Source organism: Anopheles nili, chromosome 3 (assembly GCF_943737925.1).
Source record: "Anopheles nili chromosome 3, idAnoNiliSN_F5_01, whole genome shotgun sequence".
NCBI classification, from domain to species: Eukaryota; Metazoa; Arthropoda; class Insecta; order Diptera; family Culicidae; genus Anopheles; species Anopheles nili.
Genome location: NC_071292.1, coordinates 66,551,543 through 66,576,609, shown reverse-complemented (window position 1 = coordinate 66,576,609; position 25,067 = coordinate 66,551,543). Strand labels below are relative to the sequence as shown.

General features: G+C 51.0%; 1 protein-coding gene across 1 annotated transcript; it reads right to left on the bottom strand.

Annotated features, from left to right (window-relative positions):
* Window positions 1-1,496: 1,496 nt before the first annotated feature.
* Window positions 1,497-24,851, bottom strand: LOC128726893 (putative cyclin-dependent serine/threonine-protein kinase DDB_G0272797/DDB_G0274007). The gene is made up of 5 exons (XM_053820736.1): window positions 24,537-24,851; window positions 11,728-11,919; window positions 3,624-3,907; window positions 3,374-3,541; window positions 1,497-3,299 (listed from the first exon to the last, which is right to left on the bottom strand). Exons 1-5 carry the CDS (start codon window positions 24,627-24,629, stop codon window positions 2,300-2,302), a joined length of 1,737 nt encoding a protein of 578 aa, XP_053676711.1. The 5' UTR covers window positions 24,630-24,851; the 3' UTR covers window positions 1,497-2,299.
* Window positions 24,852-25,067: the final 216 nt, after the last annotated feature.

Below are 25,067 nucleotides of genomic sequence, written 5' to 3'. Positions count from 1 at the left end.
ATCGGATACTTCCTTGAACGCAAACCATGCACCATATGCAGCCTGGTGTTCCTCATGGCGGTATTTCTGATTTGTAACAGCGGCGTTGGGAACTGCCTGTTCTGGGGAAACTGCGAAGGCCACGTTTGTGACAACGGCTAGAAGGCGAATGGCGCTCTGCGAAGCATCAGAGTCGCGCGGCAAGTTGGTTAGTAATGGTTTACCTATTCCCCGTTTTGTTTCACAATTTTGCTTCCCGATAGCGTAGGATTGCGGATGTGCCGATGTGATTAGTTGGTGATCAGCGATCGGCTTAGCGTACCATAGCGACTACTTTCATTCAATATGGCCAAAGATGTAGAGAAACACGTGACTTATGCGCGCATCCCTTTATAGTATCATGTAGCTAATGTAATTAATTTTCGTTTCCTTTGAATGTAAACGTTTCGTCACATAAATTTAAGTCGTTACACTCGCCGGTTAGACAATTATTCGAGAACATAAAGACTGCAGATCGCAAATCAATCTTTCGCCGATTTGAAAACAGGAAGATCCTGCTTGCAAATACGAAACGAACAAACTATAAAGAAAATGTAACAATCCAAGAATAGCGAAACAAGTGATGGAAATGTAGTGTATAACACCTGCCCGGAACGAACGGCGGCATTGAGATTGTTCCAACCGGTAGAAGTAGAATTTTCGAGCTTGCGCGCTGTAAAAAAAACGCCCAGATGAATCAGTACTCCGTAAACGCAGGACGAAACGAACAGGAACAGGCTTAATTTGTTTCACACCGGTTGATAAACTTTATAGCGTAACGTTTTGCGACACTCATTAATATCGTACTCATAATTAGCGGTTGTTTGTTGATGATATTGGCAGTTCTTAATCCCCATTAGCGGCCCTTTTTCGAATAGAGCGTAACGTTGTATGCTACCAAATTGATTCAACTCTTGGAAGAGGCAAAAACGAAACAAAAAATATCATTATAACAATAATCAAAACAGGATATATCACCTATTCGTCCAACTTTGGTCTTGTTAGCATTATCATTCGTAGAAGAGATTATCAAAATCATTGACATATAGTCTGCGACTAGCCACGTACGTGAAGCTAAAACGCCGCATCGTAAGGCATCTTTTTCTGTAAAAAAATGACCCATACGAAAGAGGCGATGTCCCGGAAGAGATCGAAATCGAACACGAGAGGACCGAAAAAGGACATGGCCATTGGGTGCCGTGTAGGTGTGGAGCGACCTGTTCGGTTTGTCCAAATATGAACGAAACCCAAACAGTTCGTAAAAGAAAACGGCGTAGCTTACGAAGAAACGAACGAACGGTAACTGTACATAGTTCTGAACATAAATGTAGTATTTATTTTTAAAATTACAACAAATGTTCTTAGGTTAGCGTGTTGAAATAAATTCAAAATGGAAATGTACACAAATTAATAAAAAAAAACCTTAAAGCCAAACGCGAGAAAACGGACCTTTCTTTCTGCTCAGTTCGTAATGAATTGTAAGGCGTAACGCAGTTAAAATCATATTTATAGATTTATTATCAGCTTGTAACGTACAGTTGATGCTGTCTACTTGTTTCGTCTCTCTGCTAGAATGGGTGTATTGCTTTTGTTGGTACGCTTGGAACCCTCGTGAGGGGTAATAATTTAGGGCAGATCCGGAAGAAGCTACCTCTTTTGAATGCTTGCGGTGTGCTCAAATTTGCCGTCTTCGAACGGAACCAACCGTTTCCATCTCGTCTGGAATGATGTTTTGTTGTGTCGGTTTTTTGTTTAGTTTTTTTCCGATGCATTTCCGTCTAGCTGGTCGATCTTGATCCTCGGAATCTCTCAATCACACGTTCGCGCCGTTCCTGGTGCGTATGCGCGCCCATTTATCACTTAGAGTAGGAAACCCTTCGAGGTGCCGCGAACGTCCCGACCACATTCCCACTCCCAGTTCTCGCCCGAATCCAAATATATGTACATATCCTTTATCGCCCACGCGCTGGTCTCCACAGCCACGCTGAGATTCGCTGAATTGTCCTGATGTTTGTCTCGCGTTCCTCTCGCTCGCGGCCACACGATCCTGCTTATGTCCCGTAGTACTTGTTTCGTCCTTGTATCGGTAGTAGGTGGTGGTGTTTTGCTAGTCCGTAGGTGTGTGGTAATTCTGCGTTAAAATCACATTTGCACAATTGTTTGTGTTCGTTTCGTACGGTGCGGTTTGGGGCGCACATAAACAAAAGAAGAAGAAAAACAAGCCCATAGGGCGTTGCGGATTGGGATTACCTCCGCAGTGGTAAGCCCGCTTTGTACCGATTTAAACCGATCGCGGTTGGACGTAGTGCGGGCGCACGGCGTCCTCCTCGGAGGCGGATGTCTCGACGACCTTGCCGGGCAGGCTGATCGGCGTCAGCAGGCTGCGACCGTAGTGGATCCGTCCCATCGGGAGCATCGGTTGCGGTTCCGGTTGCTGCTGGGGCGCTTGTTCGGGCGTCTGTTCCGGCTGCTGGGCAGGCTCCTGTTCGTCCTGGTGCACCATTTCCGGTTCGGTCGGGCGCGGTGGCTGTTGCTCCTGCAGCTCACGTTCGTCCGAGTGCGGCGAAGGACCTTCCTGGTTCGGGGCGTTACGGTACGAGTCGGTTTCCTCGTCGCTTTCCTCCGAATCAGCGATGCGGGCGATCAGCGATCGCAGCTGCTCGGTGAACTTCTGCGCGGCAAAGTCGGCCACATTCAGCTCATCAGACGAGGGCATACCGAACTTCTGCATAGCCATGTCAATTGGCATCTCGCGGATCTGAACCTCCTGCTGCTGGGGCTGCTGCTGAGGTGGCTGCGGCTGCGAAGGCTGTTGCTGTTCCGGTTCCGCCTGCTGGCGGATGATCTGCGGTGGCAGGAATGGACGCATGATCTCCGGGATGGGGATGCGCTGCAGGTGAATGCGCACTTCGGTACGGGGTGGCATGCCCGGTTGGGGTTGCGGCGGTGCCTGCTGGTGCATCTGAGCGGCCATGATCTGGGGCAGTTGCTGCAGGAACGGATGGAAGTTCGGGCGACCCATGGGGGCGTCGGGATGCGGAGCCTGCATCATCTGAGCCGGAATCGGAGGCAACTGCTGGGGCTGCTGGGACGGTTGCTGAGGCTGCGGTGGCTGATGGTGCGGGTTCATGAGCGACATCTGGAAGATCGGTCGTGGCATCTGACGGATGATCGTCTGCGGACCCGGTCCCATCTGTTGGGGTAGGTGCGTGATTGGTCCAAAGGTACGGACGGGCGGGATCGGAATCAACACCTGACGAACGGGCTCAGCATCTTCGTTCCTGCAACAGAAAAAACCAGGTGCCATTGTCAAACAGGTCCTTGAACGTGAACGTCTCCGTTTCAGTGTACTTACTTCAGCTCGTTTCCAGACTCACAGAAGATGGCGATACGCTCACCGGTGACCTTCTGCTGCTTCGGGTCGCTGGCCAGATCCATTCCGAACGGGAGACGTACCATTTTCGGTGGTGCATCAACCAACTCCTCCGAGCGGCGTCGTTCAACGATGCAGTTCATGCGGGACCTATTGAAACGTAGAAGGAACCAATCTCGTTACATGCCAGTTTCGCATCAACCCCCTTGTTGCTAACAAGACCAACACTTACTTCTGGTTCTCCCGAAGGATGGCATTTGCCAGATCGGTCAGATGCAGGTCCAACGGCAGGTTGACGTGATGACGGTTGTTCATGTCCATCGACTCATCGCTCTCGCCATCGTTCGACGAATCGTCCTCGTCATCCGAATCAGTAGACTCGTCCGAATCTTCCTTGTGTTGCTTGCGGGCTTCTTCCTGCTTGCGTTTCTTCGCATCGTCACGATCGATTGTCTGCAGCGTGCCCTCGTCAGCCGACAGGTTGTCCTGCATCAAAGCCTGCGCTTTTGGCAGCTCCTGATAAGAAAAAGCAAACATTTGCCGATTAGCTATCGATGCCAGTATTTCATTTGTCTTTTTAGAGCCACAACACAACACCAAAGCCACACGGTTTTACTTCCACAAAATAGGCAACTCCACTGCGAGCTTCACCGAATATGTCCTCTATCGACGGCGCGTGATGTAAGCGCGGTGTAACTACGACCCGGACGTGATCACGCCTGCCCCAGTGAAAGCACTAACTAGCGGCAGTACTTCCTCGTTGCCGGTTACATTGCGTAAAGTGTGCTAAATGCGTTACATAGCCACCCATCAGCGGCTCGGCTTACGTCGGCATCGCCAATTTGGTGCGTGGAAAGGAAAAACAGCTCACTAACACGCCGCTGCATAAAGCTGCCGATACGAACAATGCGATTCTCTCGAGTGATGAGGGTTTTTCCAACACGTTCTGCTTATGGAACGGCACATGCCGTCTGATTATCGCGTGGTGACTGATTTGGCCGGAGTATTTACCACACCGGGTTGCACACATCACGCAAAGTGCGTTGCGAAAATCATGATCTTTGGCGTGACAACATAAATCCCTCTTCAGACACACGGACTCGATCGCTCGATGCTTATGGCGCTGAAGGCAGGATTGGTGCAAAAAATAAACGCCACTACGTGCTTTGGTGTGTAGCGTGTGCGAAATTGCGTCCTCCAATGGATCAACATTACACGATGCTTTAGGCGCCCTAATGTCCGTTAGCTGCACGCACGCCTTCGAGCATTAGAAGAAACGCTTTTGGTAAACTCTCGCTTGCCTGCAGTCGATCGCAGTGGCGCAAGATGAAGCTGAACGAAAGGACCATGCCTAGGGGTGACCTTTTTTCTTGCTGATCGATCTCCAGCTCGGCTCCGGCTCATGCAGCGATCTGTACCACTTTGCTCTGCCAGACGGCCGTTGCCGTTCATCAGCGTTCACCTCATCGCTTCCAGTGGACTTAATCGTCGACTTTCGAACAGATTTTGTTGCTCGAATGAGCGTGAAACATTTAGAAATGTTTTGCAGCAAATCGCGCACACTAAATCCAGTGATCACCGGTTCAGGGCTTTCGCTGCAGTTGAACTCCCATACGAGAGAGCTACTTTTCAACTTAGCTCCTCGTTCGCACGGCCCGCGGAGATAACTTTAGACAGCTCAACTTAACGTAGCATTCATAATCGCTAATTGAGTGGCAAATTACACAGCGAATGCCATTTCGTGTCCACCCTGTCAGGCCCATTCGTCAGCGCGGTACAGCAGTGTGACCAATCGGTTCATCGTTTATTGCCCCGTTCTTGCTCGTGAGTTTTCCCGCACTTTGTGCATTTGTTGTTGCTACAAGAAATGGTAGCAGTAAGCACAATCCAAAGACGTGTTGTGTTGGAGGCACATCCCCCGAGCATCACAGTTCCACTTACGCGGGAGATGTATGTTGTGTTGTGGCGTTAATGCGACCAAGCACATGGCCCTCGTCAGCCGGTCCGATCCGGTGCATGATAAATATGGTAGCGAACGGTAACGATTATGAAACGACCTTTAGCGAGTAGCCCAAACCGGCAATGGCATCCCTTTCGCTAGGGGCTCTAACCTTCTCCACCGGTAGCAGTGCTGGAGGAGTGGGATTAGAAACGGTACAAACGAAAACCCACCACGAGATGGGTCCCGGCTGGTGGACTCGTCTCGATCTTAAGTGCACCCGGTTCCGATGGTGGTTGAACGTACTGGGGGGGCCATTTTGAAAAGCTCAAACCCCAGCCAAACCGGAGGGTATAGCTTCGGTAGCTTTTGAGGCGCCGTCGAGGGTTACTTCATCGTTTCCAGCAGCACGCGAGCTCGGCAGCTCGCGCGTTGTACGGTGGTAAATCATCCGGACCGAGATCGATCGCGGCCGAACCTTTGAACCCGATCGTTTTCCATCACCGTGAGGGTTGGGTGGTGGCTAGAGGGGAGACCCTCCTAGAGGGTAGCCTGTCGCTGGCAAACCACCGAAGGAGAAAAGTGAAAGTGGTTTTACCACAATCGTGGAAGACGCTCGTCGACCCAGGCACCGTCATCACCGTTGTCGGCGTTTTCAACAGCCGGATTGTTCACTTTCTTCGTTTGTGTTCGTTATTACCGTTCCGTGGTTGCTTCCCACGTGAATCCCGGTGGTGGTACGACGCATGCTCGTTCGATTAGGCGCTAAGGGATGGCGAACATAAATCGGACGGTTGCGATGGGGGTGAAAGACTCAAAGCGACGAACCCTCGCTTTCGATATCTCGCGAGCTTAATCAAGCCGTACGCCTGGCTGGGGTGGGGTTTGGAAGGTGTAACAAACGGGACCGGGTGCTGGATTGCTGCATGCTTAAGGGCCCCATTGGCCGGGTCCCATTCAAAGATTAGTGACCTTTCGGGACGTGAAGACGAGTTTGGGTTGCATCGCCTTCGTCAAGCGTCATCGAGTTCGTTGAACTGAACTTCACTCGATTAGGATACTGTTGTCGGTTTGAGGCACCCTTCACGAGATGTGAACGTTATGTAACGGGATCGTTTAAAGCGTACCTTCATCCCTAAGGCTGTGTTCGGCCCCATGAGGATGACAAAAAAAGGGTCGATTTTAGGAACGATCACCACCGAGAACGGATCGTCTTGATTTCACTTTCGTCCCGTGGAATGGAAAGTCCACGAAGTGTGATGTCATTTTAAGCTCGGATTAAAAGCGCACACAACCGACGGGAGCCTTTCGCACATTACCTCGATAAACAGAACCGAAAAAGTGAGAGGAAGCTCCTCCACCAGGCCAACGATCTGTCACGCGAACCAACGGAAAGGGACGTTGCATAGCCTACTTTTTTAAGTTCGGTTTATTCGCATTGAGCGGGGGAATGTAATTTCCACATCTTAGCAGTCGCATGGCTGACGTATTGGAGGGAAAACCCACCCTTTATTTCACGTCGGTTTGTTGGTTCCGTTTGCGGTTGTTTGCCGAATGTTTTCACACCGACCGACCAGCGGGTTCCTTTCGCCTCCGCGAAGGTTCGATTTTTGCATCATGCTAAAGAGCCGCTCAAACAGTGGCAGGCAAACAGACACGCTTTAGCCGCGATCACCCGGCCGGAAAGTGATCGCGGTGTTCTGATGGATGGTCGAAATTCGGCACTGAAGTCGTTTGTTGATGGAAGGGCAAATAACCTGACCACAGATGGGTTGGTTTGTAGTTTGGTTTTGTGCATTTTGGTGGCGTTATTTTAAGGTGTAGCTTGCCGCACCTTGGAGGTTGTTAATGGGTAGCGAAACCTTCGTCATAAAAACCAACTCTGTAAAACAGCTCCGAAGGACCAGGTCATCAGCGCCAACGAAAGATGACAAACGTTCAGATTGTTACTTATATTTCTCCCAACGTGCCACTCGACTTGTTTGTTTGCCATATTTTTGCAGGATGTCCATCCCCTGTAAGAAACCGGTAGAAATGACCAAAAAACTGGTTCCGCTTCTACCACATCCGCTGTGTGTGCGTGATGTTTCACCCAAAAACCGCCCACACAACACCCCACGGGCATGATGGCTTTGGAAAGTGGACGCGTGAAAGAAAAGCCGCGAAAGCACTCACTCCGTTTGCCATTTGTGTGTTTTGCTGCCATTTTTTGCTTGTTTGTTTGGCATGTTTGTCCTTTCTTCCTGTGTGGATGTGTTTTGCTTTTTTGGCGCAACACGTTACGTGGTGCCAAAATCCGGTCAGTGGGCAAAAAAGCAACCCACAACCGCCCATCGTGCCGAAGCAGGAGCCACACACAGCCATTACCCCACGGTGGTGCACGCGACCAACGCAATCACGATCGCGCTGCAATAGCGCTTTGTTTATGCAATCGGTAACGGAGGAGAAATTAATCACGCGCAAGCAAACAGTACCCGAGCAGGCAGGGGCAGCTGCAGCAAAACAAAAAAGGAGGTGGGCAAATAGCGACAATCTCCCGCGGGTGGTCATCAGCGTAATTCCACGCGAAAAAAAGAAGAAGAAGAAGCAGAGGGGCGCTCAAATCGTGTCACCGACCACCATCGTACAACTAAAGTGCGCTGTCCTTTGGCCTTTACTGGCCATCCGGCGTTCCGAAGAGGCAGATAAATTACGTTACGTCGTAGGCCTCCAAGGAAGGGCAGCAAAAAGAAGCAAAACCACGCTGCGAAACAAGTACGCGAAGATGCGCGCGCAGATGAAGCGGGCAAGCTGAAAAAGCCAGGCGGAACTGCGTCACTGTGAGCGCTAATGATACGATCGCGATCACGATCACGATCGTGTTGGGCAGTTGGGGCGGAGCGCGATACGAGCTTGACTTTTGTTTTGCCCAACCAGTGAGCTACATTAGCATGCGGGAAGAGGGCAGCTCCATTGTAGAACAGTGGGGAGGGGGTGGCTCAAATTATAGAAAATCAATTGCTCATTGTTTTCATGCGAGGCCCCAGTATGCGATGCGGGTGGATGAGAATCGCATTCCGAGCTCCATTTTTCCCTTCAAACCCAACCAACCGCCGGCGGGGATGGCACGTGGAGCTCATGTGAAACTATGCTCGAAATGTGCGTCGCCCGTGGACTATAAAGTGGAAAATGCACGGGAAAATCTCTCTCTCTCTCTCTCTCCCCGGTTGGGAGGGAAATTTATTAGCACACCTGCGCTTGGGAACACGTGTGCTGGGTGGGTCACATTGGGCACTGGGGTTGAGGAAAAACAATTTCCGCCCGCACACGCACGGTAGCGTTCGTGGCCCATTTTGTCGTTGTCGCTTTGAAGGCGACCAGAACATGCAAGCCTGTCGGAACGCCTTTTCTTTTTGCCGCCCACCGGCCGTGCCCATCGGCAAACGAGTGCGAATTTTAATCACGAGCGCGGGAGGAGAAGCATTTGAACTTTTCTAGGTCGAGTTACCTTCACATGAGCCGCTCGGATGTTGGGGGAGATAGGCAGTATTTGTTTAATTTTTTCTTTTGCCTCCACGAACAGTGCAACCGCTCGCGAGATTCCCGGGATCTCGTTGCGAGCTTATCGGAAGGTGATCGGAGGTTTAATTAGCCTTACAACGGGCCTCCCATCCGGCCACCGAGTGGTGGAGCTCGAAGGGAAACTAATTTTCCGACCAGCCACCGCAAGGTTTCCAATAAAAAAAGGTACGCCCCCTAACGGGCGTGATGGAGCCGTGTGACAGAGGCAACATCAGATCAGCTAGCTTGATGGTGAAAATCTATCCACAATCCAACGGAGATCTTTATATAATGTTCCCAAAACGATCCAGTGCCGGTGATAAGCGAGCTGCGGCGCAATAGTGTCGGGAATGCGAGATTTTCAACGTCGGAGATCGGTGGCGGCTGGAAATAAAATAGCCTCTCATTGTTGAGGCATCTCAATCTCCATCTCCGGTAGAGTGCGCTTTGTCACTGTTCGTCTTATACAACCTGGCAGAGTGGTGTCACTTTTCGCGAGCAAATACGCACGAGTTCAAAGGAAGGATGACGAACAAACGATTGCCGGACAAACTCTTGATAGCTCGCTTAATCATTGCGACCGCGCGCAGCACATTTGCATCCGCTTCAGATCGCCTTGTTGGATCGTGAAAGGCCGCTTTCAAAATCAAACACGTCCAGCGGATGAGGGCTTTACAAATTGAAATCGTTCTCGAGTCCATCCTGGCGGAGAGATAAATGTCCGCATCCAAACACGAGCCCCAAAAACCCGTTTGATGGTGGCCGAACTCGCGTCGTTTAAGGAACCAGAATTTCCAAAGCTCTAAGCAATAAAAACGAAGCAAATCCGCCGTTGTTTACAGCCTCGAGAACGTTCTCCGGGGCGATGAACTTGGGGGAAAAATAACAACAACAAAAAAACAGCAAAACTTTCGGAACATGCCCCGTAAAAGCTAAGCCTGTTGTGCTTTAGCTCATTTCACAGCAGTGGAAAGCAATTTCGGGCGGGTTGAAATAAAAACCAGTTCCACTCGCGCATGGCTACTCGAATCGACACGAAACTGTCACGGTAACCGGTGCAGATCTCGGCCACAACAGCGAACACCTTGTCATACGCCAATTATGACTAACGTAGACCCACGCTGGTGGTTTAAAAAAAAAGCTTCTATTGTGCTTTCCTATGCTCGCATATGGCCATTGTTTCGAGGCGTCCAAGGGATTAACTTTACCGCGGCTCGGTCGCAAGTCACGAACTGTCCTTGATTTTCCAAATGCCACATCATACGGTTAGCCGGGGAGCGTGGCGTTACATATCTATAAATGAATATACATGGACCGGTGCCATAAAGTTAACCCCCGAAAGGGTATTTATGATGGATGGACGGATGCACTCGACGGCACGTCGTACGATTGTTATTAGCGGTGTAATTTGCATCGGAATCGCTCTCGTCACCCTCTCGATCGTGGGTGTGTAGCGTTGGCTCCCACATGGCAGGGTGGCTTTCAGAGTGCAATCTCTTTTGGAGGGGCAATTAATTATGAGCTAAACGGATGGTTTTGCTGTCGGAGTGTGGCTGTCTAATCATCCACTGGCGATCGGCGACGGCTATAAATCAGATTCACAAGCCCGCGCCCCCATTCATTTGAGAGCTTTGCAAATGGCGCTGCGTCGGAGATGGTAATATTTCACGGTTGTTCCCAAGCCGAGTCAAAGCAGTTTTTTTTATGAATGTTATGGAAAATTCTGCAATAAACCAAGCAACGGAATTTATCGTTCTAGAATACCGTATAATTCGCAAGCCTCAAGTGGTAAAGCGATTCATCAGTAATACCGGAGAAACGGGTTGGATCACTCCAACAAGGTGAACAAAAAAGGCATTAATGGACGGTGCGCTAGGATCCTTCTAGAGGGATAAAACGTGTCAATTGCCTTCTCAGGACACGTCAAATCCCCCCGATGAGTTTTCTCTACCTGTCGGTCAGAGCCTCTCTCATAGCAGACGAACCACATCCGCTGGGTCAAACCGCAGGTCCTTGAACTGCTCACACGTAAATCTCCCGATGCGTTAGCACGTCGTTGTGCTCGCGTGTTTTGCGTTCTTTAAACAGCCAGCAGAAAGAAACCTACAACCACGCCATAAACCTGTCAGCTATCGCCAATGCGAGTGTGCTTTTTATGACCACTCCGGATGGTAGACGGATGGCCCTAACAGCCCTCGCGAGTCTCGAGAATCACAAACATCCGTAAGTCTAGCTCCAGCCAGCAGTAAAGCCCGCAGCATTCAACCGTATAAGCGTTTTACGACAATGATTCGATGCCGTCATTGGATCACAGAATTACGGGACCGAAAGACCTTCGGGAACGCTGTGCCATCCGCGCTTGAAAGCTTAAAAGCCTCCGAGGACGGAAGTCGTCAAGGGAGACAAAACATGAGCAAGAAAACGTCGACCAAACGTCAGCAAACCGCGTCCAAGGCACGCCATGCAGAATTGGGCCGAATTGTGGCTCACAACAGGCCCAACCACAGAGGTGTTGAACTTGGCAGCTCACGCGGAATCCCGACAACGAAAACACACCTAACCAAAACACGGCCCCGACACGGGAAAGCCCACAAAGTTGCTTTGACAGTTTGTAAATAAATCATGCATTTTACGGCGAGGCGGCTCCACCACTTCCAAGAAAACAACCCGAAGCGGCCCGAGGCGTTTTCATCCGGTTGGTGGTCAAATCTTGTTGTGGGTTTCCAGGTGAGCAAGCACGCAATCGTTCGTGGAAGCGTTAACCACTGACAACGGTCCCCGGATGGGAGGTTTAGAATATTCATTATGGAGAGAGAAAAAATGTGCTTTACGTTATCTCGAGACCCCCAGGACTTACCTGCTGCATGGCTTCCAGCATCAGCTCCTTGTTCAGGACGGCATCGAGAGCCTGCATTTGATCGCAAGACTGCTTCGCCTGCAGATACGACGAGGCCAGGATGAACGATCCCAGAATGAAGGACGACAGCACCACGGTGATGGCGATGATCTTCGCGATCTTCACCGAGTTCGCCTGGCGCATTTTGTAGGCCTGCGGATGGGACGGAAATGGGTAAAAGAAATTAAAAACACTTTCCAACTCAAGCACGGAAAACTGTAATGGATTGGGATTGTGTGGTCGGAGGCATTGCCCTGGGAAGGAGTCATTGTTCGTTCGTTCCGTTCCAGCAGAGACATTCACGCTGATCCGCGATGGATCGGTGTGATTAAAGCGTTTACTGGAATCCCTAAACCATGAAATGAGCACTCGAGAGAGAGAGAGACTAAATGCAAAAAAAAAACTGAAGGAAAACTCGTCAAAGCCATCGCCAAATGACGGATCGATAAACCGCACGCTTCGCACGCAAGTGCTTTTGTCGCGCAGAATGAACCCGCACGGATCAGCGATAAGCTGCCTTTTCTTTTGTTGTTTTAATCGGTCTGGTTCGGGTTCGATTTCCGGTGCTCCATTGCGGTTGCGCATCCGGCTCTACGCAACCGGAAAGCGTGCATTTGCATACGCGAGAGCACCAACGACAAGCGCGATCGATAATTCCGCTCACGTACGCGTTACGTCGTTTGGAGGTTTTCCTTTTCCTTCAGCGCCAGTGTTATTGCGCGCCTTCTAAAGCGACGAGCTGAGGAATAACTTTCGATTTATTATTAGCACATCGACAGTCGAGCGAAGTCGTTTACCGATCTCGCTGGATGAATATTCTGCCCTTCCAAAGCGGGAGTTTGTGATTCATGCGACAAAACAAATAGCTCCACGTTCCCAGCAGATCGAGAGACGATTGCGAGCCTTTGTTTTTTCCTCTTTCCACACATGATCCGCATTTGTGGTTGAAGTCAAACCACGTAAACCGGCACGCCGGTCGGATATTCACCGGGAATAAATACTTCATTTTCACCGAGCCGTGTCAATATCGTTAAATGCGCTGTCTTGCGTTTTCTGTGCGCTCGTTTAACGACTGACATCATCGAGTGACGGCTTTCGGTCGAGTTTACCGCCGAACTCGCGAAAGAGAAAGGGATTATAAATATTATTTTTACTATCCTGCAGCCGGCGTCGCAGAAAAAAAAAGCTCACCGGAAAGGCGTGTTGCATACCTTTCGGGGGCTTTCCCGAAACGCCACCACAAACAGTACCACCCAGCGTTCCCACCCGGATTTAATGGGGAGCTTTTTGACCACGCTGCGCGCGCTCTTTCGCTTTACCTTTATAGCCACGTCGATAGAAAATTGGCCCAATTTAAAACCACTTAACGGTGTCCCGAACGGGGGCCTCGATCGGTTTACAACCCGGAACTGCAGGCGCACATAAAACGGCACATGCAAATTCTGCGCCTACTGCGAAAGGATCACCCGACTGCATGGGTCTGACGCAGGGTGAAAGTATCCCGTGATCGGTTTCATACGATTTTGCTCACTTTTGTCACCAACGGGCTGAACGGGAGCGGTGTTTTGTTTTCACCTCTTATTAGCAGCTCGAATTCAATCGCCCGAAAAGCGAAAGGTACAACACGAGAGGAAGTTTCAACATTACAAACCCAAGCCAACAGCGCACATCGACCGGTCGTTCTCACGATGTTTGCCTTTCCACTGGTGTGGTGTGGTAGAGTTCATCCATCTGGAAAGCGCACCGCGAACGGATTCGTTCCGATTCGCAAGCTCAAGAAAGCAGAACCGAATCGGTTTGCCAGGGCGAGAACAGAACCTCTCGGCACAAATCGATGCCAAGCGGTGGTTGAGCTCGAGCCTCAGGCGAAGGATCTTTTAAGTGGCTTTCCACTGAACCGTGCCGAGGTACAGTTATTGCTGGCGGCGATTGACCTCCGGCGAAGGGAAAGGTTCGCTTTAAATTGAAACTAAGCACGACCGACAAATTGGGCTGCGTAAAACACTCGGGACAGAAAGCGCCGATAACAAAAAAAGCGCGGTCGTACACACAAGCGCACTGGGATCGTGTGATCGTTTGCCCGAGATCGAGCTCATCGTCCCTCACATTTTATGATTGATGATTTAGTGCCTACCACGATCGCAAGGAGCCACATCGAACTCACGTGATTCCCGGGATGGGGAGCAGAATTTTCCAGGTCAAACCACCGATAAAGTGAACGGGCAAAGATCACGGACCCACGAACAGGGGCCTCGGGTAATTAAACGCAAATAAATCATTACGACCGTACAGCTTCCCAGCCTAGCGAAGGTCGCGGGAAAGGTGAGATGACTTTCCCGAGCTGGAAAAGCCATCGGAATCGGTCGCTACCAGCGAGCCCCATTTGCTTGCCTGTTTGTTTTATGTGCCTTTCGCTCGAAGGAGGCGAAAATTATCCTCCCGGAAAGGTTGTTTCGTGTTTTGTTTCTCTTTTTCTTGGAAATGTGTTGCGCGGTGTTATTTGGTGATGTTTCGGCTAAAGATGGCCCAATCAAATGGCTGGTTAGTTGGGGAATGAACGTTCGTCATTAGTGGCGTGATTTCACGCGATGATAAACGCCGTAACAGGGTGTTTTTTGGAGTTTTTATCCTGCTGATTTCCCTGCAAAATGGAAGGCTATCTCATCCTAGCGATCAGCTACACATCTTGGCCGTGCGAAAAAGCACTCCAGACCCGAAACACACGCTGCATCTTGCGATCAGGACGACCATCAGGTTTGTTCACTTCTGGACCGCTGTGAGACTATCATTACCAACCGAGAAGGTAATGCCTACTCATCGCCGGTTTTCAGACAAGGGCACCGATGGTGGCGATGAGCGATTTGGCTGTTGTGCCGATCGAGCAGTTTTGCATACGAAATGAAACGCTGTACGCTTAAATGAAACGGCGCAAAAAAAAAGATATGGAACGAAAAAAACGAACCGTTCGCGTTCAAGTGGAAGAAGAACGCGCATACACACTCAAACAAACATGGACAAAAAACGCACCCTCGAAAAGCACCCCAACACTCGTGATGGCGAAAAGACGAGAGATACAACTACAGAAAAAAAAGCGCGGTGATCATCACGACCAGAAAATGGCATAAAGGGTACTTTGCGTTAACATCATTAACGTGAGTATGGTAATTTCGAGCTGCCGAGATTCCGAACTGAACGGCACTCAAAAACGCCGAGTTATGGAAATGGCTGAGAGTGAGAGAGAGAGAGAGAGAAGTGCCTAGCCTTTTGCTGACATCATCCTGCCGCTTCACGATCGTGCCGATCACCCCAACTACGGCGAACTACGCCGTTAAGATTGCCGGAGGTTTCGTCTTCATTCGGTGCGCACATTAGGCCTAAATCTAAATTAAGTTCGGTTAGCTAAAACTAACCCCCATAGCCGGGTGTGCGCCTGATTTAGAAGCGCATCAAATCCATCCCTTTCCAGGGGTGGGCCAACTCGCATCCCTTCCCCGGTGCGGGGTTGTAAAAGAATGATGGGCACATTTTAAAACGCCCCATCGAAGATGGCCACGGCAACGAGACATTACGCAACGCCCGCGGCAAGTGTTACGTCCGCAATTGTGCATTGGCGGGGGTTTCATCGACTGTTTGCCCAGCCCCTCCTCGTCGGATCGATTATTTACGGGTGTAGCTGGTGCAGTTGACCCGCACACACACACACTCACAAACACACCCCAGAGTGGAAAACAAAAAAACTTCAACACTGCGAATGCGCAACGAAAAACCGTTCACGTTCGCGCCATCTCGAACGCGACGGTTCGGAAAAGTGCGCGCGTGTGTGTGTGTGTGTGTGTGTGTGTGTTTAATGCTTTTTTCTTCTGTTTTTGGTTACGTTTGTTTGTCCCCCACCCACCTACACCGGGAGGCTGCTGTTGGACACGTATTTTCCTCCATCAGTGCGCGCGCTTTGTTGTTTCCAGCCTCACGGTTTTCACCTATCCGTGGGCTATTTTCCCAGCATTTTCCAATCCGGCGTTGCCGCATGCCACCCGATCGAGCTGCAGCTGCATTCCACCATTCACCACTCACCGGCCGAGTAAGGCCACAGCGCGAGGAATGAAACAAAAACCTACCAGGCTACATGCGCATGAGGCGCGGCTGCTTTGTTTAATCACAACCTCGGTGTGGGTCGGCCCACAATGTGGGAATGTTTTTGGGAATGTGCGTGTTTCCTTCGCCACAGCCTGACTGACTGTGGCTTATCTCGCCAGCGGCGTCAGTGCTCGTTGTGGCCCTACCACCGAAGGGACAGAAAGGTAATAATGATGTCGAGCGGGAGCTAGATTGAACGTCATGGGATGACTTTTCCAAAACTGCCCCTCTCGGCTTGGAGCTTAATTTTCTGAGGCGGGAAAAAAACCCAACCCATCCAGCGTTCGAGGAACGAAAGCCCTTTTTTTGTGAGGAGAGGATATAACAGGGCTCGATACAATCCCGCACGCATCGATCACGCGCGGTGGGCCTAGAAACACGCTAACCTACAACGATGACCGCGTGGGGATCACACATGTCGCCGAAAGGGGCCTGCTTGGAATGAGCAAAACGACCGTCAATCAAACGCAACTGACCGCCTTTCGCTCGCTCAGGCCCTCTCCTCCTATCCCAAAGCCACAACGGAGTGTGCCACATTTGCGATGAAAAGCGAAATTGAAGACGCGAAAGGCGCCCCAACACGTGGCTCGAGCTCAACGTGCAACACAGACGGAATCATTGTTTTCGTGATCGTATGTCAAGGGATGGTGGATGGGGGGGGGGGGACGGCGGGTGGAAGGGAGGTGGAACCAAAGGGTGGGATTGATTTGTGGAACCCAAGCCATCGCTGACAAGGGGTGGGTTTTCGCTGGGAGGTATTAATCGTCCCTCGGGTACCCTCATCACAGGGAAAAAGGGAGCGTCACTTTCAGACGCGAGGTTTTTCTTTCGCGATCGAGACGATCTTGCGGCCCGCGTCTAATCGGTTGTGTTAACCGTATCGTATCGCATCGACGGTCGGCAGAATGGTCGATTGTTTCTTCGGCGCGTGTTCCCCCTCGCGAGACTGCGGTTATTTAATCGATCGCTTCACGCTTCGATTCCTGCATCGTTTAGGCAGTCGATCGACGTTGAGCAATTAAGGGTGGCTTACGAGGTTTATGGATGGAGCGAGAAGGTTGGCTTGTGAATGCGGGAACCACCTGGAAGCATGTTCTTTTCGAGACGCACTCGGAGAAAATCCCATCCAAATGCTAATGATTGATTACGTGCCATGGATCGGCGTCTAAAAAAGGCTGACGAAATCATTGCTCAACCAGCGCCCCAAACCAGGCCAAATAGGCACTCTCCGTGGCACTTTCTTTCAGCCTTGGTGGCGTGGGTGAAATGATCGTTGTTGCGAGAAATTAACCTCACCGGGCAATGTCGGAAAAATCAGATAAGAAAATCACCCGAAGCGAAGGGCACCGTGCGACACCGTAGTTTAGCAGTTTGTTTTTACGCTTTTACCACAATCAGTGTGCGCGCGTGCGTTGTGGATAAATAAAAAAAAACGACGAACAACAACAAAACCACACCGGAAGTATTACATTCTAGGCCGCCTGTCGTGTTGCTGGTGCCCCCATTTCTGGTTTCCCCAAGCGCGACACGACGGGCGGGTAATTTCTCGCAAACTCGCAAAGCAATCGGCTCAGTTAGTCGGGCAGTTATTTGCTCATCAGCCGGCGCATGGGTTCGGGATCGGGACAGATAAATAAAAATAGCCCTCATTACATTAATGGTCGACCTGGTGGTCATTACCCATCCACCCACCCAACCACCCACCCGGGGGATGACTTCCTGGATGCGTTCTTGGGCAGGGGTTTTCACCGGTTGGTATTATTGTTTCGTGTGGCCCATCAGAAGGCCCATCGAAGCGTGCGGATTTGTGGTTTTTATTTTTCAAACACGCCACATTCTGACCAGCTAGAGGGCGGAAAAAAGCATTGCTCTTTTTTCCCAATTTTATTAACCATAATGAGCGCGCAAGCACCACGCTCCGTGGAGATAATTCGCCGGGTGGCGATGATGATAATTGTTCGTTTTCCGCAAGGGCTCAGCCGTTGTCATGTGCTGTTCGCCCGGAACGAGCGATCGCAGGATTGATTTGCGCTTTTGTTTCGCTACTTTAGACCCGCGATCATTGCCCAACAGAGCTTCGTGAGACTGATTGCCGGTTTTGGTGAACGATCGGCATGACGGGGATGATCGGTAGATTGGCACGTTCCAATTGCATCCGGCCAAATCGCCACCGGCGCGTCTCGAGTTTGCGGAAACGTCTCAAGGGACTGCTCGTGATAAGTACGGCCCAGCGCGCTAGCACGATCGTGTACGGCTCTCCTGATCGATCACCTCATAAGCCACCGTTTGTTCGACGATGGTTGCTGACGTCGGCAAGACTAATTGCTTCCTGGAGTGGAGCGAATTTCGTGCACTCATGCTGACTGGAGACGTGGCGAAACCGTCTTGGCTTCCCTGACGATCGATCGTTCGCCAGAACGTGAGAGAATCATGCCCGTTCAAGGTGAATTAGCTGCCGGTTTGCGAGGGCCAACGGGTTGCGTCACGATCGGTGCCTCGCGCGGAGACAAACCGGTGTCGTTTGCATGCGACTTCGATAGCAAAGCATAATTTCTGTTCGATCGATCGCGGAAAACGAAGCACCAGCAACGAAGCCTTCAGCTGCCGGATGGCAAACGTTGCGTGTTTATCGGCCCCATTTCCCGTAGTAAGTCCCGTGTGTTAGCTAATGCGCTTTCCTTTTACCGGACGCCGGGTTTCTCCCCGGGGGGTGTACTCCCACTAATATGGTAATCAATTACTGTCACCCAGCGGTTCCACGGGCCGCAAGCATTTTTAACATTATGCTTTAGCCGTAGATGGGCGCAACCCGATGCCGATCGTCCGGGCGTTGTGGGAGTATTTCCTTACTCGACCCCGAGCCGGGTTTGGTTGCGACTTTTACTTCACTTTCAATTTCATCCCGCCACGCGGATTGGTGGGTTTTATTATTTTTTTCCACGCAAAACCCATTTGAATCGCTCGCCGAGGGTGGTGACTTTTTTTTTCTCTCCCATGTTGCAAATCCAATTCCACACAAAGTGTCGCTTTTTTTGTGCGCTTTGTGAAGCCGACTATTTTCGTAACGAGCTGTGTGGTGAAGTACGAACCACGGCGAAATGGATTCAGCCGGGGGGTGGTTGTTTTTACTGGGCTTTTCACCCTTCACGCCCCCATCAACCCGCGAGTTCGCGGAGATCTTGCGGGAGACCACAACCAGCGCAAGAGACCCTCGTTGCGGTTGATTTGAGCTGTGGTTTTGAACACCCCCTTGGCTTGGCGAAAGTGTTACCATCGGGCGCTGGTCTTCGATGGCCCCCGCACCCCTAACTCTTTACCACCCCCCCTCCTTCCGTGGGGAGGGCACTCGAAACGAAACCAAAAAGCGATAAACCAAACTCCTCGCTCGCGGGCGCGATTTCTCAAAGTCCACTTTCCCCCAAGGAACTGCCCAGAGCGGTGTGTGTGTGAGTGAGTGGGTTGCGTTTGCCTTTCCTTCCTTTGGTCCCGTGTCGCACCGTACAAGAGGGTTGAAATTATTACTATTGATGACGCTCTGTTCAACCCCCTCGAATGGCATTAGTATTGCCCCAACTTTGACTCCGTGGGCACTCCGAACGGGTCAGTGCAGTTGCAATTGGTCAATTGGTTCTTTAAGAGACAGAGAGAGAGAGAGAGAGAGAGAGCGAACGAGAGGTCTTTAGGACCCTCGAGGGATGCTTGGTGGTAAGTGGTGTGTTGTTGGGAAAATGTAACCCTTCGACCGGTCCGAAGCGGCGATTGCCCTCTAATTGCACTTTAATGACAAAATTGTCAAATATTGAGCACACCAGCCGTTGGGGGTACTTCAAGGGTGCTGGTTTTTGTGCCCAGAAGGGCCCAAACCCCAACCAAGAACGTACGGCTTTGTATGCCCTACACTTCCTCGACGGGGGCCCTTTGGGAAACGACACGCACCACGATCGAACCGTGGTCAGTGTTTGGCTACTCACGAGATAAGCATTTGCTTTGTCTTCCGGTGGTGGTCTATACCGCGATCGCGAACGTACGTGACCCAAGCGCTGGCTTCCCAAGCGTTCGTGATGAAAAAGGAACAGAGGAAAAAAAGCTCCGGGCCCCATCTAGGCGCTATCGGACGACCCCAATGCGACCGTCCTTTATTTTCCAAGCCATTTTCAAACACAAACCAGACAACCGGAGGGGATGTTTATGTTTGCACAGCTGAAGGTGCTGCTCGGTAATGGCGCATCGGCACGGGGAAACAAAAAATGCAACACGACGAAGACGCATAGCAAGAAGATCCATCCGCGGTTCTGTGAGTTCGATTTGGAAACCGTTCGTGACCGAGAGCCGTAGAGCTGGAGCTTCATTCCACGAGCGTCTTTTTTGCGGCCACATTGTTGCACGGGCATAGGGCCACGCTCGGTGTGCGTGCCATTCGGCCCGGCTCTCGGTCACGCCATGGGAAAGCGACGAACGGTTTTTCCGACCCCCGAGTGCACCTGGCAGCTGGCTAATTAGCGGGGAAAAATATTGAAATAATAGAACCACGGAACGATCGGTCTGCAATCGATTGGAACCACGCGCTGGTTGGAACGCGCCAGGGAACGGATTCGCGATCGGAATTGAAAACGTGACGAATCGTCCTGGTAGAGTGGAAACCCATCGATCGCACACCGGCACCGATACGATCGTCAAATACATCACCACGGAGGCCATCACCGGTGCGGACAGTTCGGAGTTCGGATTTACGTTCCCTTTTTTTTTGCCTCCCCCGGACTACGGACAGCTACGGGATCTGGGTCAACTTGGAACGGTGGCACTTCAGCGATCGTTCGCGATCGATCATCCTTGTCGTTTGTGCTACCGAGAACACTCGACAACGCGTCCGATTTCGCACCCATTCAGCTGACAAGCGACCGAAGCGAGAAGCCAAACAAACATGTTTGCCAATTAAGCTCGCATTCTGCTTGCGGCCGGAATCGTGAGATGGTGCGCTTTTTTTTACCACCAAAACCAGCCTGCATGCGTCCACGTGGCGTTGCGCAAATACACAAGCGGCCCATGAGCGGCGTCTTCTTGAATGGTGAAAACGATGTGTTTGCGTTCGGTCGTTCTGCGATGGGGGTCGCTTTCCACGCGGTCCATGCTAATGTCCCCATGAATCGAGCCCTCGTTTCCTAACGAGCTCTCAGTTTTGTATTGTCTTTCTATGTGGAGGTTTTTTTTTCTGGGCTTTAATGGGTGACATTTCAATTTCGCCACCGCGATAGGGCATTTGCTTAATTAAACGCACGCGCGTTTAGTGCACGTTTGTTGCGAAATTACGACACAACGGTCCGGTTGTCACTCTGAAACAGAAAAACCAAACACCCCAACGATGTGACACTGTTGGGTCGCATTTGGGAATAAAATGGACCGTTGGGCGCGTGGCAGTTACGAGCAAAAGGCAGAGAAGGAAAGAGAGAATTTAGAGCCCGCAATTTCGGAACCATGTGTTTGAAATTCCGCCGAAGGGAAGTTTTGATCTATTTTCGGTGCGTTCGGTTTCGCTTTTTCGGTTGCGCAACCGAGGCCACAAATCATGGAGCCCGTGTAATAGGCGTTCAACGAAATTAGATATAACGCTGGCGATTATGGAGCCGCGAGCCACGGACATAAACGGAATGTTCCGTTGTGGGGTTCTTCCTTTTTCCCGCGCTGGCTCGCCTGCGGTCCGTGGTAAAGCTGTACGGAAAAGTGCTTCCCGCTGGCTGAGGCTTTCGCTACAGCTGGCATTTACTTTCCTCGCTTCAATATGCATGATTTACGATCGTTTCCGTGTTCCTTTCCATTTTATGTTTCATTTGTTTGCGCGCATTTGCTCGCTCTCTTTCGCTCCGGGGTGTTTTTTTTTTATTATTTTGCTTCGTTCAATCCAAGCATTTCCATGCGCTGGCCGATCGTTTGTTGTTACCCATCATGCAAAACCGTGGTAATCTTGCGATTTCTGCATTTCAAGAATCGCACCTCGTTAGCGAATCAGTGAGCGTTTTTTTTTTGCGCTGCTTTTTTTGCTTGCCTGTCCAGCAAGGTTGTGTGGTAATCGCACCGAAAGTAAAAACCCATCGTAAAACCCTTTCCTGTGGGCGGAACACGCCCCCCGGGAGCAATAAATTAGACAGTTCGGTGTGTTGCAAAAACAAACGAGCGGCAACAAAAAAAAACAAGGGGTGAAAAGGAAGTGCTCCATAAACATATTTGCTTCGCTTTGTTTTCGGCCACTCTCTCCTTGTGGATAGATATCTCTCCCAGTGAACCCACCACCTGGACATGAGCCGCAAATTCTTCTGCCTCGGAAGCTGCCGGCAACAAGCGCGTTCCCGCATTGTAGCAAATGGGAAATGGCAAAACCCATCACAGCAAAACCAGAAGACGAATGGAAATCGCTTCCCACCGCGGGCGAGAGGAATTATTCCGGGCGTTCGCTTTGTTGTTTTTTTTTTTCTTCTCTTTTTGCTCCTCAAATCTCGCTTTAAATAGTGCGATTGGCAGACAAACTGGGTGGCTGAGAAAACTGCATACATTTTCACGCGCCGCAAAGTGAATGTGATTTGAAAGTGACGGCATTTTGGGGAGTGAAACCTTTTTTCGATTGCCCCCGTGCCCGGAGACCAAAAGACCTGAATGCCGCGCGAAGCGACGAACGCTGCGTATCGGACTCGCGTGAATCTTCACTCTCCCGCCTGCCCGGTTGGTGAGGGTTTCCGGACCACCGAAAACGGCTGCCACTATCGGGAAACAATGCAATGGGGTGCCTTATGGGGCCAGGGACAATGGCAGTTCAGCTGGCTGGCAGCACGCGGGTCAACACGCAAACAATGCATACTCGCGGGCAACAATGGGTGTTACAAACCACACCGGATGAGCTGGCCTTCTCCCAGCCCGGTGGGCCCTCTCTCTCTCTCTCTCTCTTTCATCTCACTCCGGCATAGCATTGGCGCACGAAGGGTATTTTCACCACCCCAAAAACCCAGCAAAGACAATTGCTGCAAGCTCTCCACTCTTCGCGATCGCTTCCCAGACCCAGACGGTGGAACTTTCGCAGGCAAATTCACTCCGGCAGCTGCACGGTTGGGTTCCATTTGATAATCCATTTGCTTTCGGAGTCAGTGCGTTTTCAGTTCACCGCAGGGTGTCTCTAGCTCGTTAATTAGCCTTCTCCGTACGCCATGCAGGACGCACTTGTCAACGCGATGGCGTGTCATCGCTCGAGTGCATTTAAATGTGAAATATGTTCTGGGCCTGACGGCTCGTGCCAACTCAAATGCAGCGCCACTTTCTCGTACAGATTTAATAGCACCGACAAGCTGAGCACCAACGAGCATGACGTACCGGTTTGATGGTGTGATTTTATGCTTTCGATGCTCACGATCGGCAATTTACGCTTCTCAAGCACAACAAGCGCCTGGGAAAGAGTGCTTCCTGGGTCAAACCGGGCACTAGAAGGCGTAATTTAGCGTTCTGATCGAGAACGATCGTACAGACGAATTGAATTTCATCGTGAAGCCCAATAGATGCTCGACACGACAATCGCGCATCGGCGGTTCCCAGCGCCAACGCGAAACAATGCACCGCGATCACGATTCGCGCAAATTATTTCGTGGGCTTTCGAAGGGAACGATCGTCATGATGGATCTGCCATGAAGGCTTCGAAGATGCACCCAGTAAACCGCCATTTGAGCTTTGACATTTAGCGGCTCGTGGAAGCGGGCTTTCCGTCGTTCCGGTGAACTAAAAATAAAACTCCACGTAGAAAGAGCGGTCGGGGCGAGTTTCAGAAAACAGAATGAAGGTTTCGCTGTTCGAAGAACGTCGGAACGTCGCTCGACGGCAAAAATCGACACCGATTCGAATCTCCGAGGAACAAAAAAAGCTCCCCCCCCCCCCAGCATCATTATTATTCTCAAGGTCTCTCGACTACGATCTGATGCGCCTTGGCGGCGATGGAGCAGGAGTTTCCTCCTGTGGAGTGGAAGAGGTTTGAATCGAAGCGCTTCGGAATCGTCTTCGGCCACAACGCGCTCGTGGAAGCCTCAAATTTATGGCCGCTCAGTGCCGAGGGAAATAAAACAACTTCGAAACCACAACCGATGAACGTATGCGATGTAAATGAGCCGCAACCGACCCGATGCGGGATGCTGTGGCTTGGGGTTGAACGTAAGGAGTGAGTGGAAAAGCGAAGAAAAAAAGAAGTAAATGCGAGCTCGAAGTCTCGCTTTCAGACAGCCGGAATCATGCACCGCGCCAAGGTGGACGAGTAGATGAGTGAATCACCCAACAACTGCTGCTTCAACAACGCGATCGACTCGAGCTGCCAAAGAGCGAATCGACGGCTGAAGTGATTGTCACTGCTGTGGGTTAAAACTCATGGATCGTGCCGTTTTGCCACAAGTCCACAGGTCTGACCTTAATGGACGCTCAGACACATCACGGCAGCAAAACAATGCAGCTAATGTACGTGCACTTAGCCTCCGATTGCCTCCACAAAGAAACGTGAGCTTTAGGTGACTTGAGCTTAATTTACACCACCCCTAGTGGAGCTTCCGGTGTGCTTCCGAATAGTAACGCCAAGCAAGGATGAGCAGGAAGATGGACAGACAAAAGCGAACACTTACGGGTGGTGCTTCACTAGTGGTGCTGTACACTTCACTCGCAGCATAATCCTGCTTCATGGTGACGGCCATCGAGTCCGGTTCCTTTTCCAGCATCCTCACAGGCGGTTGCAGAAGCTGGTGCGAGTTGAAAATTAACGACGACGGGCACACGACGCGGTCAAAAACAAGGACACTTCTCGCGATACCGGGACAAGCGAAACGCGAAAAATCTGTACGATCGCGACACCAGTAATGGGGGTTTGGAACAACGCGGGGGTTGCTACCGAGGGTTGGTTTTTCTTCGATTCCGAAAGGTGGGACGTCCGCTCGCGTGAACAGTCGCGAAACGTTTGAATTATTTTGAAACCGTCCGCCAACATATAATAGTGAACCACCGTCGGGGTGGTGCGAGACTGTCTCTGTGTGGCTGCCTGTGTGGCTGTGTGAGTGCGCTAGTACGATCGGTGTACGATCGCGATCGCAGCTGGTGGGGTGAAGCTGGTCTGGGTGTGTTTGAGAGCGTGCCTGAGAGTGTGTGGAGTACAGTGGAGG

Coding starts and splice junctions, on each gene's coding strand:
- LOC128726893 (XM_053820736.1), bottom strand. CDS start 24,629: ATGCTGGAAAAGGAACCGGACTCGATGGCCGTCACCATGAAGCAGGAT. Junction 11,920..24,536: donor CCACTAGTGAAGCACCACCC/GTAAGTGTTCGC, acceptor TCCCATCCGCAG/GCCTACAAAATGCGCCAGGC. Junction 3,300..3,373: donor GAGTCTGGAAACGAGCTGAA/GTAAGTACACTG, acceptor TTTCTGTTGCAG/GAACGAAGATGCTGAGCCCG.